At 34.8% G+C, this 22491-nt stretch overlaps 1 protein-coding gene across 1 annotated transcript; it reads right to left on the bottom strand.

Moving 5' to 3' along the window:
* Positions 1-2269: 2269 nt before the first annotated feature.
* On the bottom strand, positions 2270-7339 carry LOC147816758 (uncharacterized). The gene is made up of 3 exons (XM_087157334.1): positions 6956-7339; positions 6741-6835; positions 2270-6107 (listed from the first exon to the last, which is right to left on the bottom strand). The coding sequence occupies exons 1-3, from the start codon at positions 7337-7339 to the stop codon at positions 2270-2272; spliced, it is 4317 nt and encodes a 1438-aa protein (XP_087013460.1).
* Positions 7340-22491: the final 15152 nt, after the last annotated feature.

Raw genomic sequence — 22491 nt, 5'->3', positions numbered from 1 at the left:
CTGCACATATTATACACCACATATTAAGAGGAAACAACAATTACTGCCCTCTCGTGTGAGCTATATTGGGATAGCTACATTTATTAGTTTTAATTGCTAGATTCTGAATTAAATACTTTTTCTTAAAATTCTATTTACGTATGCCGTAAGAAATGATAAATCTATATTTTTGTGTTGGCTTTTTAATATAATTTTAGATTTTCACAAATTATGTCTAAATTTTCATAAAATAGGTACCTCTCAGAATAACATAGACAGACCCCTGTGAACATACTTAAATAATACAACAGTAAATGAAATAGTTTATAGCTAAAAAATCATATTTAAATATTCCGTAGATCACGATTTGAGTGTGTCATCATTTTTTAAAAGACGAAAATAAGAAACAAAATTCCCACTTTCTAAAGAAAAACTCAAAATTCCCTGCAATTTTAGATTACTTTAAAAAATTTAATTACTTTAAATCATCTAAGTAACACTCCAATTGAGTACTGGAACCCTTCTCCTCTAAATCACTGCTTAAGTCCTCGGAGTAACTTTGTTTTGCTTAAAACTTGACCCCAGTACCTCAAGTCACCGCTTAAATCATCTAAGTAACTCTCCAATTGAGTACTGGAACCCTTCTCCTCTAAATCACTGCTTAAGTCCTCGGAGTAACTTTGATTTGCTTAAAACTTGACCCCAGTACCTCAAGTCACCGCTTAAATCATCTAAGTAACACTCCAATTGAGTACTGGAACCCTTCTCCTCTGAATCACTGCTTAAGTCCACGGAGTAACTTTGTTTTGCTTGAAACTTGACCCCAGTACCTCAAGTCACCGCTTAAATCATCTAAATAACACTCCAATTGAGTATTGGAACCCTTCTCCTCTAAATCACTGCTTAAGTCCTCGGAGTAACTTTCTTTTGCTTAAAACTTGATCCCAGTACCTCAAGTCACTGCTTAAGTCCTCGGAGTAACTTTGTTTTGCTTAAAAACTTGATCCTAGTACCTCCAATTCTCTAATTATAGCTGGGAATCACTGATTTTTCATTCAAACTTGACCCCAGTACCTCCAAACACCGCTTAAATCATCGGAGCAAATCTGTTTTCCTTAATACCTTGATTCCAGTACCTCCGATCCTCAAAATTCTACTTGAATCTTCGGAATGACGCTTCAATTGGGTACTGGAACCAATATCCTTTAAAAAGACCTAAAATCCGCGGAGAAACAGATTTTCGCTTATATCTTGAACCCTGTACCTCAGATCACCGCTTAAATCATCGGAGAAACTCTTTAATGGAGTACTGGAATCCTTCTCCTCTAAATCACTGCTTAAGTCCTCGGAGTAACTTTGTTTTGCTTAAAACTTGACCCCAGAACCTCAAGTCACTGCTTAAGTCCTCGGAGTAACTTTGTTTTGCTTAAAACTTGACCCCAGTACCTCAAGTCACTGCTTAAATCATCTAAGTAACACTCCAATTCAGTACTGGAACACTTCTCCTCTAAATCACTGCTTAAGACCTCGGAGTAACTTTCTTTTGCTTAAAACTTGATCCCAGTACCTCAAGTCACTGCTTAAGTCCTCGGAGTAACTTTGTTTTGCTTAAAAACTTGATCCCAGTACCTCCAATTCTGTAATTAGAGCTGGGAATCACTCATTTTTCATTAAAACTAGATCCCAGTACCTAAAATCGCGGCTTGAAGCCGTGGGAAGACTGATTTTTCATTCAAACTTGACCCCAGAACCTCCAAACACCGCTTAAGCTCTTCCAAACACTTATTTTAGATACGCACTCATAGTAAAATACAGGAACTCATTGAGCACCCCCTAATTGACATATAATTATTTCCTGTGGTACTGTCGTTCCTAACCGGATTGACTGTGTTTGTGAGAGGCATCTTGTCTATTGATTGATAACGTTTAAAAACAGGCAAAACAAAACATTTATTTTAAATAAAAAACAACAAAAAACAAAACAAAACACAGCGTTCCAAAGATATTTCAAAAAGCCAATTCAACGATATTTCCAGTTCTCTCTTTTTTCTCTTGCCATACTCAGAGTAACCTACATATTTTGAATACTTTTGGTGGCGCAAACTAATTGGAGTTAGTGTTTGCCGCAACATTCTCCCCACTTGAGTTTTATATAGGAGAAAACTCAACACAATAAATTACAAAAAAAAATACTAAAATTATGGCAGACATACAATTGTTATGTTATAAAATTTAAAGAATTTTAAAAGATACAAATCTGTATTTAACGTCCAAAAATGTTCATAGTTATTTAATGTTCACTGGCATCTTCAGTTACCTCTAAGGGATATAGTCTTTGAATAGGTCTTAGTAAAGTCCCTTTGTCCGTTTTCAATTTGACTAGTCTTACTCGTCCATCTCTTCCAGGGAACAGCTCAATAACTTTTCCTAACGGCCAGAAAATTCGTTTTCTGTCTTCTCTGCCAATCAGGACGATGTCTCCAATATTTATTTGGTCAAGTCTCTTGGAAACAGATGAACGCAAGAAACCTAAATATTCGATCCTGAATCTTTCTTTTAGTCTTTCTCTCAATCTTTGAACATATCTGTATCTCTTGTCTAAATTAGTTTTGTCAATTTTGTCTAAGTCGGCTACGTCGTTAGTAGGGAGGTCTTGAAGGAATGAAGATGGTGTTAAAGCTCTCAAATCTGGTTCTTCAGACACATAAGTCAAAGGTCTATTGTTCATGATCGACTCACATTCACAAACAAGAGTTGAGAGTTCTTCATGAGTCAGAGATGACCGTCCCAAGTTTTTTCTTAAGAGATCTTTGAGAATTCCGATTAATCTTTCCCAGAATCCTCCCCACCATGGGGCGGATGGTGGATTGAATTTCCATTGGATTTGGGAAACTTCAAATTCTTTCATGATTTTGTTCCAATCAAGGCGCTTTAAGGAGGCGTTGAGGCCAGTGAAATTGGTACCATTGTCTGAGTATAGTGTAGCTACTCTTCCTCTTCTAGCAATAAAACGCCGTAATGCTTGAACAAAAGCGTTTGTGCTAAGAGAAGGTATCAGCTCTAAGTGAACAGTTCTATATACAGCACAGGAGAAAAGGACGATCCAAACCTTCTCATTAGTCTTGGTCATCAAAGGTCCGGCCAGATCGACACCGGACACTTCGAATACAGCCGATAATCTAGTTCGATCAGGAGGCAGAGGTGGAAATGGTACAGTTCTTCTACCTTTTATAATCCAAAATCTCTTTCTCAGGATTGTTAGAAGAATGGACGTTCCTGCATGTTTATTCAACAGGTGTTCTTGTTCAATAAGTCGGGTGACAACAAGATGCTTTGACGGAAGAATCAAAGGCGCAATGAATTCAGGGGTTTCATCTTCATTCAAAAGTCTAGACTTTAATCGAAGTATCTCCTCATGATCTGAAAACACTTGAAAGTTTTTCAAAGATTTTTTACCTTCTTCGTCATTGAAGCACTCTTTTTGTACTGACCGCAGAAGAGTCTTTTGTGCATTTCTTATTTCTTCTTGCGTTAAATCAACATTATTTCTTAAATCTTTAGCTTTTGGTTGGAAGCGTAACAACCATGCTACAACTCTGATTATCTTAGAAAACTTCGAAATTCTGGATGCTAAAGTAGTTGCAATGGATTCCGAGTCTACATTGATAGCCGAAACAACAGTCTTTCGTTTTTCCTTTTCAACTTCCTCTTCATTAACATTAGCTACTGTCATCGGCCAATCATCCTTAGAATTCTTCAGCCAGGCAAACCCTAGCCACCACTTGGACTTCAGAAGTTGTTTAGCTCCACATCCTCTCGAGAGAAGATCGGCCGGGTTCTGGCTTCCTGGTACATGATACCAATTTTCAGGTGATGTCAGTCTATTTATTTCAGATATTCGATTGTTCACGAACACTGACCACTGTTCTTTCCTCTTAATCCAAGTTAACACAGTCGACGAATCTGTCCAAAAGTAGGTGTCAATGTTTCCTTTTTCGAGTTTTAAAGCAGAGTCCATAGAATTGAACAGTCTAGCTCCAATAGTTGCTCCCATCAATTCAAGACGAGGGATCGTTATTTTTTTCAGTGGAGTTATTCTTGACTTAGCTTGGAGTAGCTGGACATTTACAGAGCCATCAGGGGATTCACTTCTTAGGAATATACAAGCTGAATAAGCTGTTTTGCTTGCATCAACAAATGTATGGAAGCTGAGTTTAGATAAGGCAGTAACTCCCAACCATCTTGGGATCTTAATATCATTTAAGTAATGTAAGTCTTTGAACCATGAATTGAATTTTTTCTTTATTTCTTCATTAACTTCCGAATCCCAATGATCTTTAGTCTTCCAGGTTGCTTGAAGTAAAAGCTTAGGTCTTATTAAAGCTGGAGCAAGAAATCCAATCGGATCAAAGATTCGGCTTATCAGGGACAACATTTTTCTCTTAGTTAATTTTTCGAATTCTTCCAGCTTCAGTGAGTCAGAATCAATTTTTAACGAGTCTAAGTTTTTATCCCATACGTAGCCTAAGACTCGCGCTTCAGTAGCTGCAGACGGGCAATCTAATAATTGGTTGCTTTCCCAACTTCTTAGGTCAAATTGACCTTCTTTCATAATTTCTGTAGCTGACTTTATAAAAGTTTCTAATTCAGTTAAATCTTGTACACTCGTTACGCAATTGTCTACATAAAAACTGTTTCGGAGTTTTTCCAACTGTTCTTCAGAATATTGTATCTTGAATGTCTGTTTGGACAGATGATGATGAATGACAGCCATCAATAAGAAAGGACTACTGGTTAGACCGAAAACAACTCGGCGATGTCTATAAGTCTTCAGTTCATTTTGTTCATCAATCAAAAGAAATCGTAAATAATTCCTATCTCTTTCATTTAGAGAGATTTGCAGAAATGCTCTTCTAATGTCAGAAATAACACCAATTTCATACAATCGAAATCGAGCCAAAATGGATGGTATTGTCTCAATAAAATTTATTCCAGTCTCTAAACAATCATTTAGTGATGGGAAGTTCGGATTCTTGGCTGAAGCGTCAAAGACGGGTCTGATTTTCAAAGAAGTTGTCGTTGACTTTTCCTTAATAATTGGGCGATGTGGGAGGTAATGTGTACCTTTAATTGACAATTCTTCTTGTGGAACTTTCTCAATCACTTCTTCTTCTATCCATTCATCAAAAACTTGCTGGTATTTCTTTTCATATCCCGTTTTTTCTAATTTCTTGTTAGTAGATTTTAATCTTTTAAGAGACAACCCATAATTATTCGGTAATAAAGCATGATCCTTTTTCCATGGTAAGCTTACTTCGTATCTTCCATCTGAATTTTGATAAACTGTGTCTCGAAAATGAATCATAACTGCCCTCTGTGTATCTTCTCTAGTGTTTTGTTCCACAGGGTCTCTAATACCAAGTAATTCTAAATCCCATAAAAATGAAACAGGTAATTCTTGAGAAAGCATATTTACAACCGTCATATTTAAATTATCATGGTTTTCAAACTGAGGAACCTTCCCTATTAATGTCCATCCTAATTTAGTGTCGATGGCGACTAATCCAGATTTTAATTGTTCTTGTTTACCCGTAAATAGTTTACCAACAACATCAGCCCCTAAAAGAACTTCAATAGGTCCTGAATTCCTACAATCAGTTATAAATATCCTTTTTTGTCTCAATTCTCGAATCCACGGCCCTTGTCTAATGCTAGAAACATTATTACAAATTATTTCCTGATCCAATGCATCTAAATTACAACTATATTTACCATCAAGGCTATCGAGATATATTTTATAACATTTGTGCCGTTGAATTTCTGTTTTCTTTCCCCCAAATAATGAGGTCGAAAATTCTTCTTCCCTTTCAAAATCAAAACCTAACTCTTCTGCAGTAGATTTCATAATATAAGACTTTTGAGAACCCGTATCTAAAATAATTCTAGCTTTACGCTGCGCTTTATTTCCCTTAATAATTACTACAAGAGTCTGTAAAAATACTTCTTTAGTTGCATGCACGCGCGAATGTAAGGTGCCAGTCTCTTTTTCTTCGCTTTCATTATTATCTTGTTTTCTTTCATCCGATCGATTACATTCTAAGTCAGGACACATAAATTTTAAATGTTTTCTTGTGCAAATAGAACATTTAATGTTTGATTTACAAGAAAAAGCCAGGTGCCCCTTCAATAAACAAATTTTACATAAACCCTTCCTTCTAATAACAGACTGTTTTTCTTCTAAAGGCATATAAAACGCTTTCTTGCAAAAACGAGTCTCGTGGTTTTTAAAACAAAATAAACAAAGGATATCATCGTTTGAATTATGACTAATTAATTCAGCCGCAGACGATTTCCGATCTCTCAAATTCAGATTCGCCGGTGGTGTCAAGTTCCTTCGTTCGAAGGGGGGATGAAATATTTCAGTTCTACTCAATTTTATTTTTTCTTCCGCTTGTACTTCGTTTTTCAAAAAATAAATTATCGCATCAAGACTGGATAGTTTTTGTTCGCTTTCTAAATTTTTTCTTTGGCGTTCAAATGAGCGTAACACATTTAATGGTAATGAACTTTCAACAAGGGGATACAAAATTACACCACACATCTCAGATGTAACTCCTAGTGAGTTTAATGCTCTCAATTGAGTTGACAGTTTATTGTATAAACAACATAAAGAATCATTCTTATTCTTATTCGCATTATTTAATACGAGTTTCAGGAGTTCTCTAACATAAAAATCTATCAATAGATCTTTTCGGCCATACCTTTCGGTTAAACTTTCAACAGCTAAAGGATAATTTTCATCTGTTACAGGAAAAGATTCCACAATTTCCCTAGCTTCCGATTTCAGCTTCGTCGACTGAATTAAATAATGAAATTTATCAGCTTTCGTTAAATTAACATTTTCATGAATATTTTTAAATTGGTTCCAAAACGTTAACCAATCTTTCAAATCTCCGCCAAATTTATATAATTCAACTTCGGGGAGCCGTTGACATAAAGCTTTCGGAGATTTAGTGTTCGGTAATTCGCCGTTGTTTTCGGAAGTAACAATTTCGATTTCACACGAGTTCTTTTTCAAATTATCTAAGGAACGTTTAACTTTTAATTGAATTCTCAAAGCTTTTTCTCTGTATTCTTCAACGGAATTATATTCAGTTTCGAATTCTTTTTCATCTTGCAAACTATCTAAATAACTATTATGTGTTATTTCCAAAATGTCTACCTTTTGTTTAAATAAACAAAGATCCGTTTCAATTTCGTCATACGTCACACTATCGCCAATTAATAAATTTTCTAGTTTCTTGTAGGCCTTAGTAAATGAAGCTCTTTGAGCGGTTTTATTTCTTTTTATTATTTCCATTTTTACTATCTTAATATCAAATTCTTAGCTTCTAAAACTATCGATTCTAAGCACATATAAATTACCGTTCTGGTATCAAATATTCAAATAAATATATATATATTTCAAATCTTCAAAAGTATTCAAATTGTCAAATATTTAATCTTCAAAATGGAAATTAATAAATCTTCGCCTACCTTTCTTACCAATCCTTAAGACAAGGCCGCCCAACCGGGGGCGCCAGAAATGTCGTTCCTAACCGGATTGACTGTGTTTGTGAGAGGCATCTTGTCTATTGATTGATAACGTTTAAAAACAGGCAAAACAAAACATTTATTTTAAATAAAAAACAACAAAAAACAAAACAAAACACAGCGTTCCAAAGATATTTCAAAAAGCCAATTCAACGATATTTCCAGTTCTCTCTTTTTTCTCTTGCCATACTCAGAGTAACCTACATATTTTGAATACTTTTGGTGGCGCAAACTAATTGGAGTTAGTGTTTGCCGCAACAGGTACGGTACACTATTGCCCTGTAATATAATACATGGTCCAAATTAAATATTATGGGTCAATATTAAGGTCTGATATCGCGCCTTGCGTTAGTTAACCATTGAAATATGTCTTTGAATTTTTAAAGCATTTTAGAACGCTTATTTCTTCTTTTAAAGCTTCTCAGAACACTTTATTTCGCATAGGCATACATAGTAAGTTTTAGGGTCACGCTGTGTACCCCCTAATTGACCTATAATTATTTCTTGTGGTAGGGTACACTATTACCCTGTAATATAATACCTGGTCCAATTTAAATATTATGGGTCAATATTAAGGTCTGATATCGCGCCTTGCATTAGTTAACCATTGAAAGATGTCTTTGAATTTTTAAAGCATTTTAGAACGCTTATTTCTTCATTTTAAGCTTCTCAACACACTTTATTTTGCATAGGCATACATATTAAAATTTAGGGTCACGCTGTGTACCCCCAAATTGACCTATAATTATTTCCTGAGGTAGTGTAAACTATTACCCTGTAATATAATACGTGGTCCAATTTAAAAAATATAGGTCAATATTAGGGTCCGATACCGTGCCGTTAGTTAACATAGAAAAATGTCTTTGAATTTTTAAAGCTTTTTGGAAGGCTTATTTCTTCATTCTAAGCTTCTCAGAAGACTTGATTTCATATAGGCATACATAGTAAACTTAAGGGTCACGCTGTGTACCACCTAATTGACCTATAAATATTTCCCGAGGGAGGGTACACTATTACCCTGTAATATAATACCTGGTTCAAGTAAAATATTATAGGTCAATATTAAGGTCTGATATCGCGCCTTGCGTTAGTTAACCATTGAAAGATGTCTTAGAATTTTTAAAGCATTTTAGAAGGCTTATTTCTTCATTTTAAGCTTCTCAGAACACTTTATTTCACATAGGCAAACATAGTAAACTTTAGGGTCACGCTGTGTACACTCTAATTGACCTATAATTATTTCCTGTTAAAGGGTACACTATTACCCTGTAATATAATTCCTGGTCCAACTAAAATATTATAAGTCAATATTAAGGTATCGCGCCTTGCGTTAGTTAAGCTTTGAAAGATGTCATTTAATTTTTAAAGCATTTTAGAAGTCTTATTTCTTCAATTTAAGCTTCTCAGAACACTTTATTTCACATAGGCATACATAGTAATCTTTAGGGTCACGCTGTGTACCCCCTAATTGACCTATCATTATTTCCTGTGGAAGGGTACACTATTACCCTGTAATATAATACCTGGTTCAACTAAAATATTATAGGCCAATATTAAGGACCGATACTGTGGCGTTAGTTAACATTGAAAAGTGTCTTCGAATTTCCTTGTTTTAATGCACTATTTAAAATATACTTAGAGTACCCCCTAATTGACCTATAATTATTTCCCGTGGTAGGGTACACTATAACCCTGTAATATAATATGTGGTCCAACTTAGATATTATGGGTCAATTTTAAGGTCCGAAATCGGGCTTTACGTTAACAGTGAAGAGCGACTTCGCGCTTCCTATTTTAAAAGCTTTTTAGAAGGGGAATATCCTCATTTTAAGCTTCTCAGAAACACTTATTTTACATATGCATACATAGTAAAAATTAGGGTCACGCTGTGAACACCCTAATAGACTTATAATTATTTCCTGATGTAGGGTACACTATTACCCTGTAATATAATACCTGGTCCAATTAAAATATTATAGGTCAATATTAAGGTCCGATACCGTGCCGTTAGTTAACATTGAAAAGTGTCTTTGAATTTCCTTGTTTTAATGCACTATTTAAAATATTCATAATGTACCCCCTAATTCACCTATAATTATTTCCTTTGGTAGGGAACACTATTTCCCAGTAATATAATATGCGGTCCAATTTAAATATTATGGGTCAATATTAAGGTCCGAAATCGGGCATTACGTTAACATTGAAAAGTGACTTCGCGCTTCATATCTTTAAAGGGTTTTAGAAGGCGAATTTCCTTGTTTTGAGCAATAGTGAATTAAGTCAATTTTAAGGTCAGATATCGTGCCGTTTGTTAGCATTGAAAAGTGTCTTCGAATTTCCTTGCTTTAATGCACTATTTAAAATATACATAGTGTACCCCCTAATTCACCTATAATTATTTCCCGTGGAAGGGTACACTATTACCCTGTAATATAATATGTGGTCCAACTTAAATATTATAGGTCAATATTAAGGTCCGATACCGTGCCGTTAGTTAGCTTAGAAAAATGTCTTTGAATTTTTAAAGCTTTTTAGAAGGCTTATTTCTTCATTTTAAGCTTCTCAGAACACTTTATTTGACATAGACATACATAGTAAACTTTAGGGTCACGCTGTGTACCCCCTAATTGACCTATAATTCTTTCCTGTGGTAGGGAACACTATTACCCTGTATTATAATACCTTGTTCAACTAAAATATTGTAGGTCAATATTAAGGTCCGATACCGTGCCGTTAGTTAACATTGAAAAGTGTCTTCGAATTTCCTTGTTTTAATGCACTATTTAAAATATACATAGTGTACCCCCTAATTGATCTATTATTATTTCCTGTAGTAGGGTACACTATTACCCTGTAATATAATACGTGGTCCAATTTTAAAATTATAGGTCAATATTAAGGTCCGATACCGTACCGTTAGTTAACATAGAAAAGTGTCATCGAATTTCCTCGTTTTAATGCACTATTTAAAATATACATAGTGTACCCCCTAATTCACCTATAATTATTTCCCGTATTAGGGTACACTATTACCCTGTAATATAATATGTGGTCCAACTGGAATATTATGGGTCAATATTAAGGTCCGAAATCGGGCTTTACGCTAACATTGAAGAGGAACTACGCGCTTCCTATCTTTAAAGGGTTTTAGAAGGCGAATTTCCTCATTTTAAGCTCTTTCGAACACTTATTTTAGATACGCACACATAGTAAAATACAAGAACTCATTGAGCACCCCCTAATTGACCTATAAATATTTCCCGTGGTAGGGTACAATAATACCCTGTAATATAATACCTGGTCGAACTGAAATATAATAGGTCAATATTAAGGTCTGATATCGCGTCTTGCGTTAGTTAACCATTAAAACCTTCTAAACCCTTTAAACCCTTTAACCCGTTAACCTTCTAAAACCCTTTAAAGATAGGAAGCGCGAAGTCCCTCTTCACTGTTAGCCTGATTTCGGACCTTAATATTGACCTATAATATTTAAGTTGAACCACATATTATATTACAGGAAAATAGGGTACCCTACCACGGGAAATATTTATAGGTCCAGTAGGGGGTACACAGCGTGACCCTAAATTTTACTATGTATGCCTATGCGAAATAAAGTGCTCTGAGAAGCTTAAAATGAAGAAATTAGACTTCTAAAATGCTTTAAAAATTCAAGGACATCTTTCAATGGTTAACTAACGAAAGGCGCGATATCAGACCTTATTTATTCACCTATAATATTTTAGTTGGACCAGGTATTATATTACAGGGTAATAGTGTACCCTACTACGGGAAATAATTATAGGTCAATTAGGGGGTACACAATGAGTTCCTGTATTTTACTATGTGTGCGTATCTAAAATAAGTGTTCGGAAGAGCTTAAAATGAGGAAATTCGCTTTCTAAAACCCTTTAAAGATAGGAAGCAGGAAGTCCCTCTTCACTGTTAGCCTGATTTCGGACCTTAATATTGACCTATAATATTTAAGTTGAACCACATATTATATTACAGGAAAATAGTGTACCCTACCACGGGAAATATTTATAGGTCCAGTAGGGGGTACTCAGCGTGACTCTAAAGTTTACTATGTATGCATATGGGAAATAAGTGTTTCTGAGAAGCTTAAAATGAAGAAATTCGCCTTCTAAAAAGCTTTAAAAATAGGAAGCGCTAAGTCCCTCTTCACTGTTAACCTAAAGCCCGATTTCGAACCTTAATATTGACCCATAATATTTAAGTTGGACCACATATTATATTACAGGGTAATAGTGGACCCTACAACGGGAAATAATTATTGGTCAATTAGGGGGTACATTATGTATATTTTAAATAGTGCATTAAAACAAGGAAATTCAAAGACACTTTTCAATGTTAACTAACGGCACGGTATCGGACCTTAATATTGACCTATAAAATTTTAATTGGACCAGGTTTACATAACAGTTTAATAGTGTACACAGGAAATAATTATAGGTGATTTAGGGGGTACACTATGTATATTTTAAATAGTTCATTAAAACAAGGAAATTCGAAGACACTTTTCAATGCTAACAAACGGCACGATATCTAACCTTAAAATTGACTTAATTCACTATTGCTCAAAACGAGGAAATTCGCCTTCCTAAACCCTTGAAAGTTAGGAAGCGCGAATTCACTCTTCAATGTTAACGTAAAGATCGATTTCAGATCTTTATACTGACCCAATTAAAATATTATAGGTCAATATTAAGGTCCGATACCTTGCCGTTAGTTAACATTGAAAAGTGTCTTCGAATTTCCTTGCTTTAATGCACTATTTAAAATATACACAGTGTACCCCCTAATTCACCTATAATTATATCCCGTGGTAGGGTACACTATTACCCTGTAATATAATACCTGGTTCAACTAAAATATTATCGGTCAATATTAAGGTCTGATATCGCGCCTTGCGTTAGTTAACCATTTAAAGATGTCTTTGAATTTTTAAAGCTTCTTAGATGGCTTATTTCTTCAATTTAAGCTTCTCAGATCACTTTATGTGACATAAGCATACATAAAGTTTAGGGTCTCTCTGTGTACCCCCTAATTTACCTATAATTATTTCCCGTGGAAGGGTACACTATTACCCTGTAATATAATACCTGGTCCAACTGAAATATTATAGGTCAATATTAAGGCCCGATACCGTGCCGTTAGTTAACAGTGAAAAGTGTCCTCGAATTTCCTTGTTTTAATGCACTATTTAAAATAAACATAGTGTACCCCCTAATTGACCTATAATTATTTCCCGATTTAGGGTACACTATTTCCCTGTAATATAATATGTGGTTCAACTTAAATATTATAGGTCGATATTAAGGTCCGAAATCGGGCTAACAGTGACGAGGGACTTCGCGCTTCCTATCTTTAAAGGGTTTTAGAAGGCGAATTCCCTCATTTTAAGCTCTTCCGAACACTTTTTTTAGATACGCACACATAGTAAAATACAGGAACATTTCCTGTGGTAGGGTACACTATTACCCTGTAATAATATACCTGGTCCAACTGAAATATTATAGGTCAATATTAAGGCCCGATATCGTGCCGTTAGTTAACATTGATAAGTGTCTTCGAATTTCCTTGTTTTAATGCACTATTTAAAATAAACATAGTGTACCCCCTAATTGACCTATAATTATTTCCCGATTTAGGGTACACTATCACCCTCTAATATAATATGTGGTCCAATTTAAATATTATGGGTCAATACTAAGGTCCGATACCGTGCCGTTAGTTAACATAGAAAAATGTCTTCAATTTTTTAAGCTTTTTAGAAGGCTTATTTCTTCATTTTAAGCTTCTCAGAACACTTTGATTGACATAGGCATACATAGTAAACTTTAGAGTCACGCTGTGTACCCCCTAATTGACTTATAATTATTTCCTGTGGTCGGGTACACTATTACCCTGTAATTTAATACCTGGTCCAACTGAAATATTATAGGTCAATATTAAGGTCCGATACCGTGCCGTTAGTTAACATTGAAAAGTGTCTTCGAATTTCCTTGTTTTCATGCACTATTTAAAATATACATAGTGTACCCCCTAATTGACCTATAATTATTTCCAGAGGAAGGGTACACTATTACCCTGTAATATAATATGTGGTCCAACTTAAATATTATAGGTCAATATTGAGGACTGAAATCGGGCTAACAGTGAAGAGGGACTTCGCGCTTCCAATCTTTAAAGGGTTTTAGAAGGCGAATATCCTCATTTTAAGCTCTTCCGAACACTTATTTTAGATACGAACACATAGTAAAATACAGGAACTCATAGTGCACCTCCTAATTTACCTATAGTTATTTCACGTGGTAGGGCACACTTTTACCCTGTAATATAATACCTTTTCCAATTTAAATATTATGGGCCAATAATAAGGTCTGATATCGCGCCTTGCGTTAGTTAACCATTGAAAGATGTCTTTGAATTTTTAAAGCATTTTAGAACGCTTATTTCTTCATTTTAAGCTTCTCAGAACACTTTATTTCACCTAGGCATACATAGTAAACTTTAGGGTCACGCTGCGTACCCCCTAATTGACCTATAATTATTTCCTGTGGTAGTGTACCTTTTCCATATTAAATATTATGGGTCAATATTAAGGTTTGATATCGCGCTGCGTTAGTTAAAAATTGAAAAATGTCTTTGAATTTTTAAAGCTTTTTTGGAGGCTTATTTTGGAGGCAATTTTAAGGTCAGATATCGTGCCGTTTGATTGCATTGAAAAGTGTCTTCGAATTTCCTTGTTTTAATGCACTTTTTAAAATATACATAGTGTACCAACTAATTCACCTATAATTATTTCCAGTGGATGGGTAAACTATTGCCCTGTAATATAATATGTTAATATAATATGTATGTTATAATATGCTTTTCAATGTTAACTAACGCCACGGTATCGGACCTTAATATTGGCCTATAATATTTTAGTTGGGTCAGGTATTATATTACAGGGTAATAGTGTACACTTCTACAGGAAATAATTATAGGTCAATTAGGGGGTACACAGCGTGACCCTAAAGTTTACTATGAATGCCTATGTGCAATAATGTGTTCTGAGAAGCTTAAAATGAAGAAATAAGACTTCTAAAATGCTTTAAAAATTCAAAAACATCTTTCAATGGTTAACTAACGCAAGGCGCGATATCAGACCTTAATATTGACCTATAATATTTTAGTTGGACCAGGTATTATCTTATTCTTTCTAATGGCAGGCACTGAATTTGAATCTTTGGCCTATACTATGCCAGAATTGTTGCTCATTTCGCGTTACCCAGTGGGCACCTGTGAACCAAAGTCACGGAGGCGAGCAACATTGCCCACGCCACACTGCCACAAACCCGTTTATAGGGAGGGCCACATTCACACATCATACACACAACAGAGGACAGCACAAAGAGAGAGAGAAACATCCATGCCCAGAGCGGGATTCGAACCCGCAGCCTATGGCTTCGCAGTCAGGCACGCTAACCGCTCGGCCACCAGGCCGGCGGACCAGTTATTATATTACAGGGTAATAGTGTACCCTAATACGGGAAATAATTATAGGTCAATTAGAGGGAACACAATGAGTTCCTGTATTTTACTATGTGTGCGTATCTAAAATAAGTGTTCGGAAGAGCTTAAAAAGAGGAAATTAGCCTTCTAAAACCCTTTAAAGATAGGAAGCGCGAAGTCCCTCTTCACTGTTAGCCCGATTTCAGACCTTAATATTGACCTATAATATTTTAATTGGACCAGGTATTATATTGCAGGGTAATAGTGCACCCTACCACGGGAAATATTTATAGGTCATTTAGGGGGTACACAGCGTGACCCTAAAGTTTACTATGTATGCCTAAGTGAAATAAAATGTTCTGAGAAGCTTAAAATTAAGAAATAAGCCTTCTAAAATGCTTTAAAAATTCAAAGACATCTTTCAATGGTTAACTAACGCAAGGCGCGATATCAGACCTTAATATTGACGTATAATATTTTAGTTGGAACAGGTATTATAATACAGGATAATAGTGTACCCTACCACGGGAAATATTTATAGGTCAATTAGGGGGTACACAGCGTGACCCTAAAGTTTACTATGTATGCCTATGTGAAATAAAGTGTTCTGAGAAGCTTAAAATGAAGAAATAAGCCTTCTAAAATGCTTTAAAAATTCAAAGACATCTTTCAATGGTTAACTAACGCAAGGTGCGATATCAGACCTTAATATTGACCTATAATATTTTAGTTCGACCAGATATTATATTACAGGGAAATAGTGTACCCTACCATAGGAAATAATTATAGGTCAATTAGGGGGTACACAGCGTGATCCTAAATTTTACTATGTATGCCTATGTCAAATAAATTGTTCTGAGAAGCTTAAAATGAAGAAATAAGCCTTCCAAAAAGCTTTAAAAATTCAAAGACATTTTACTATGTTAACTAGCGAAACGGTATCGGACCTTAATATTGGCCCATAACATTTAAATTGGACCAGGTATTATATTACAGGGTAATAGTGCACCCTACCACAGAAATAATTATAGGTAATTTAGGGGGAACAAAGGGAGACCCTAAACTTTACTATGTATGCTTATGTCACATAAAGTGATCTGAGAAGCTTAAAATGAAGAAATAAGAAATCTAAGAAGCTTTAAAAATTCAAAGACATTTTTCTATGTTAACTAACGGCACGGTATCGGACCTTAATATTGACCTATAATATTTAAGTTGGACCACATATTATATTTGACATAGGCATGCATAGTAAACTTTAGGGTCACGCTGTGTACCCCCTAATTGACCTATAAATATTTCCCGTGGTAGGGTACACTATTACCATGTAGTATAATATTTGGTCCAACTTAAATATTATAGGTTAATATTAAGGTCCGATACCGTGCCGTTAGTTAACATAGAAAAATGTCTTTGAATTATTAAAGCTTCTTAGATTGCTTATTTCTTCCTTTTTTGAGCTTCTCAGATCACTTTATGTGACATAAGCATACATAGTAAAGTTTAGGGTCACTCTGTGTTCCCCCTAATTTACCTATAATTATTTCCCGTGAAAGGGTACACTATTACCCTGTAATATAATACCTGGTCCAAATAAAATATTATAGGTCAATATTAAGGTTCGATACCGTGCCGTTAGTTAACATTGAAAATGGTCTTCGAATTTCCTTGTTTTAATGCACTATTTAAAATATACATAGTGTACCCCCTAATTGACCTATAATTATTTCCTGTGGTAGGGTACACTATTACCCTGTAATATAATACGTGGTCCGTTTTAAAAATTATGGGTCAATATTAAGGTCTGATATCGCGTTTTGCGTTAGTTAACCATTGAAAGATGTCTTTGAATTTATAAAGCATTTTAGAACTCTTATTTCTTGATTTTAAGCTTCCGAAATCGGGCTAACAGTGAAGAGGGACTTCGCGCTACCTATCATTAAAGGGTTTTAGAAGGCGAATTTCCTCATTTTAAGCTCTTCCGCACACTAATTTTAGATACGCACACATAGTAAATTACAGGAACTGATTGTGTTCCCTCTAATTGACCTATAATTATTTCCTGTGGTAGGGTACACTATTACCCTGTAATAAAATACCTGGTCCAACTAAAATATTATAGGTCAATATTAAGGCCCGATACCGTGCCGTTAGTTACAATTAAAAAGTGGCTTCGAATTTCCTTGTTTTAATGCGCTATTTAAAATATACATAGTGTACCCCCAATTCACCTATAATTGTTTCCTGTGGTAGGGTACACTATTGCCCTGTAATATAATACCTGGTCCAATTTAAATATTATGGGTCAATATTAAGGTCTGATATCGCGCCTTGCGTTAGTTAACAATTGAAAGATGACTTTGAATTTTTAAAGCATTTTAGAACGCTTATTTCTTCATTTTAAGCTTCTCAGAACACTTTTTTTCGCATAGACATACATAATATTAATATTTAGGGTCCAACTAAATGTAATATTTAGGGTCACGCTGTGTACCCCCTAATTAACCTATAATTATTTTCTGTGGTAGGGTACACTATTACCCGGTAATATAATACCTGGTCCAATTTAAATGTTATGGGTCAATATTAAAGTCCGATACCGTTTTGCTAGTTAACATAGTAAAATGTCTTTGAATTTTTAAAGCTTTTTGGATGGCTTATTTCTTCATTTTAAGCTTCTCAGAACACTTTATTTCACATAGGCATACATAGTAAACTTTAGGGTCACGCTGTGTACCCCCTAATTGACCTATAAATATTTCCCGTGGTAGGGTACACTATTACCATGTAATATAATATGTGGTCCAACTTAAATATTATAGGTCAATATTAAGGTCCGATACCGTGCCGTTAGTTGACATTGAAAAGTGACTTCGAATTTCCTTGTTTTAATGCACTATTTAAAATATACATAGTGTACCCCCTAATTGACCTATAATTATTTCTTGTGGTAGGGTACACTATTACCCTGTAATATAATACGTGGTCCGTTTTAAAAATTATGGGTCAATATTAAGGTCTGATATCGCGTTTTGCGTTAGTTAACCATTGAAAGATGTCTTTGAATTTTTAAAGCATTTTAGAAGGCTTATTTCTTCATTTTAAGCTTCTCAGAACACTTTATTTCACTTAGGCATACATAGTAAACTTTAGGGACACGCTGTGTACCCCCTAATTGACCTATAAATATTTCCTGTGGTAGGGTACACTATTACCCTGTAATATAATACCTGGTCCAAGTAAAATATTATAGGTCAATATTAAGGCCCGATACCGTGCCGTTAGTTAACATTGAAAAGTGTCTTCGAATTTCCTTGTTTTAATGCACTATTTAAAATATACATAGTGTACCTCCTAATACACCTATAATTATTTCCTGTGGTAGGGCACACTATCACCCTGTAATATAATATGTGGTCCAATTTAAATATTATGGGTCAATATTAAGATCTGAAATCGATCTTTACGTTAACATTGAAAAGTGACTTCACACTTCCTTTCTTTAAAGGGTTTTAGAAGGCGAATTTCCTCGTTTTGAACAATAGTGAATTAAGTCAATTTTAAGGTCAGATATCGTGCCGTTTGTTAGCATTAAAAAGTGTCTTCGAATTTCCTTGGTTTAATGCACTATTTAAAATATACATAGTGTACCACCTAATTCACCTATAATTATTTCATGTGGTTGGGTACACTATTACCCTGCAATATAATACCTGGTCCAATTAAAATATTATGGGTCAATATTAAGGTCTGATATCGCGCCTTGCGTTAGTTAACCATTGAAAGATGACTTTGAATTTTTAAAGCATTTTAGAACGCTTATTTCTTCATTTTAAGCTTCTCAGAACACTTTATTTCGCATAGACACACATAATATTAATATTTAGGGTCCAACTAAATGTAATATTTAAGGTCACGCTGTGTACCCCCTAATTGACCTATAATTATTTCCTGTGGTAGGGTACACTATTACCCTGCAATACAATACCTTGTCCAATTAAAATATTATAGGTCAGTATTAAGGTCCGAAATCGGACTAACAGTGAAGAGGGACTTCGCGCTTCCTATCCTTAAAGGGTTTTAGAAGGCGAATTTCTTCATTTTAAGCTCTTCCAAACACTTATTTCTGATACGTACACATTGTAAAATACAGGAACTCATTGTGTTCCCTCTAATTGACCTATAATTATTTCCCGTGGTAGGGTACACTATTAGCCTGTAATATAATACCTGGTCAAACTAAAATATTATAGGTCAATATTAAGGTCTGATATCGCACCTTTCGTTAGTTAACCATTGAAAGATGTCTTTGAATTTTAAAAGCATTTTAGAAATCTTATTTCTTCAATTTAAACTTCGCAGTACACTTTGTTTCACATAGGCATACATAGTAAACTTTAGGGTCACGCTGTGTGCCCCCTAATTGACCTATAATTATTTTCCGTGGAAGTGTACACTATTACCCTGTAATATAATACATGTCCCAACTAAAATATTATAGGCCAATATTAAGGTCCGATACCGCGGCGTTAGTTAACATTGAAAAGTGTCTTCGAATTTCCTTGTTTTAATGCACTATTTAAAGTATACATAGTGTACCCCCTAATTCACCTATAATTATTTCCTGTGGTAGGGAACAATATTGCCCTCTAATATAATCCCTGGTCCAATTTAAATGTTATGGGTCAATATTAAGATCTGAAATCGATCTTTACGTTAACATTGAAAAGTGACTTCGCGCTTCCTATATTTAAAGGGTTTTAGAAGGCGAATTTCCTCGTTTTGAGCAACAGTGAATTAAGTCAATTTTAAGGTCAGATATCGTCCCGTTTGTTAGCATTGAAAAGTGTCTTCGAATTTCCTTGCTTTAATGCACTATTTAAAATATACATAGTGTACCCCCTAATTCACCTATAATTATTTCCCGTGCTAGGGTACACTATTTCCCTGTAATATAATATGTGGTACAAATTAAATATTATAGGACAATATTAAGGTCCGAAATCGGGCTAACAGTGAAGAGGGACTTCGCGCTTCCTATCTTTAAAGGGTTTTAGAAGGCGAATTTCCTCATTTTAAGCTCTTACGAACACTTTTTTTAGATACGCACTCATAGTAAAATACAGGACATTTCCTGTGGTAGGGAACACTATTACCCTGTAATATAATACCTGGTCCAACTAAAATATTATAGGTCAATATTAAGGCCAGATACCGTGCCGTTAGTTAACATTGAAAAGTGTCTTCGAATTTCCTTGTTTTAATGCACTATTTAAAATTAACATAGTGTACCCCCTAATTGACCTATAATTATTTCCCGATTTAGGGTACACTATCACCCTGTAATATAATATGTGGTCCAATTTAAATATTATGGGTCAATATTAAGGTCTGAAATCGGGCTTTACGTTAACATTGAAAAGTGACTTCGCGCTCCCTATCTTTAAAGGGTTTTAGAAGGCGAATTTCCTCGTTTTGAGCAAGAGTGAATTAAGTCAATTTTAAGGTCAGATATCGTGCCGTTAGTTAGCATTGAAAAGTGTCTTCGAATTTCCTTGTTTTAATGCGCTATTTAAAATATACATAGTGTACCCCCAATTCACCTATAATTGTTTCCTGTGGTAGGGTACACTATTACCCTGCAATATAATACCTGGTCCAATTAAAATATTATAGGTCAATATTAAGGTCCGATACCGTGCCGTTAGTTAACATTGAAAAGTGTCTTCGAATTTCCTTGCCTTAATGCACTATTTAAAATATACATAGTGTACCCCCTAATTCACCTATAATTATTTCCCGTGCTAGGGTACACTATTTCCCGGTAATATAATATGTGGGCCAACTTAAATATTATAGGTCAATATTAAGGTTCGAAATCGGGCTAACAGTGAAGAGGGACTTCGGGCTTCCTATCATTAAAGGGTTTTAGAAGGCGAATTTCCTCATTTTAAGCTCTTCCGAACACTTTTTTTAGATACGCACACATAGTAAAATACAGGAACATTTCCTGTGGTAGGGTACACTATTACCCTGTAATATAATACCTGGTCCAACTAAAATATTATAGGTCAATATTAAGGTCCGATACCGTGCCGTTAGTTAACATTGAAAAGTGTCTTCGAATTTTCTTGTTTTAATGCACTATTTAAAATATACATAGTGTACCCCCCAATTCACCTATAATTATTTCCTGTGGTAGGGTACACTATCACCCTGTAATATAATATGTGTTCCAATTTAAATATTATGTGTAAATATTAAGATCTGAAATCGATATTTACGTTAACATTGAAAAGTGACTTCGCGCTCCCTATCTTTAAAGGGTTTTAGAAGGCGAATTTCCTCGTTTTGAGCAAGAGTGAATTAAGTCAATTTTAAGGTCAGATGTCGTGCCGTTTGTTAGCATTGAAAAGTGTCTTCGAATTTCCTTGTTTTAATGCGCTATTTAAAATATACATAGTGTACCCCCAATTCACCTATAATTGTTTCCTGTGGTAGGGTACACTATTATCCTGCAATATAATACCTGGTCCAATTAAAATATTATAGGTCAATATTAAGGTCCGAAATCGGGCTAACAGTGAAGAGGGACTTCGCGATTCCTATCTTTAAAGGGTTTTAGAAGGCGAATTCCCTCATTTTAAGCTCTTCCGAACACTTTTTTTAGATACGCACACATAGTAAAATACAGGAACATTTCCTGTGGTAGGGTACACTATTACCCTGTAATATAATACCTGGTCCAACTAAAATATTATAGGTCAATATTAAGGCCCGATACCGTGCCGTTAGTTAACATTGAAAAGTGTCTTCGAATTTCCTTGTTTTAATGCACTATTTAAAATATACATAGTGTACCCCCTAATTCACCTATAATTATTTCCTGTGGTAGGGCACACTATCACCCTGTAATATAATATGCGGTCCAATTTAAATATTATGGGTCAATATTAAGATCTGAAATCGATCTTTACGTTAACATTGAAAAGTGACTTCGCGCTTCCTATCTTTAAAGGGTTTTAGAAGGCGAATTTCCTCGTTTTGAACAATAGTGAATTAAGTCAATTTTGAGGTCAGATATCGTGCCGTTTGTTAGCATTGAAAAGTGTCTTCGAATTTCATTGGTTTAATGCACTATTTAAAATATACATAGTGTACCACCTAATTCACCTATAATTATTTCATGTGGTAGGGTACACTATTATCCTGCAATATAATACCTGGTCCAATTAAAATATTATAGGTCAGTATTAAGGTCCGAAATCAAGCTAACAGTGAAGAGGGACTTCGCGCTTCCTATCATTAAAGGGTTTTAGAAGGCGAATTTCCTCATTTTAAGCTCTTCCGCACACTAATTTTAGATACGCACACATAGTAAAATGCAGGAATTCATTGTGT

Source organism: Parasteatoda tepidariorum, chromosome 1 (genome assembly GCF_982258835.1).
Source record: "Parasteatoda tepidariorum strain Cologne lab strain chromosome 1, Ptep-v5.0, whole genome shotgun sequence".
Classification (NCBI taxonomy): domain Eukaryota; kingdom Metazoa; phylum Arthropoda; class Arachnida; order Araneae; family Theridiidae; genus Parasteatoda; species Parasteatoda tepidariorum.
The sequence above is the reverse complement of the archived record's forward strand: the minus strand, read 5'-3'. Positions and strand labels throughout refer to the sequence as shown.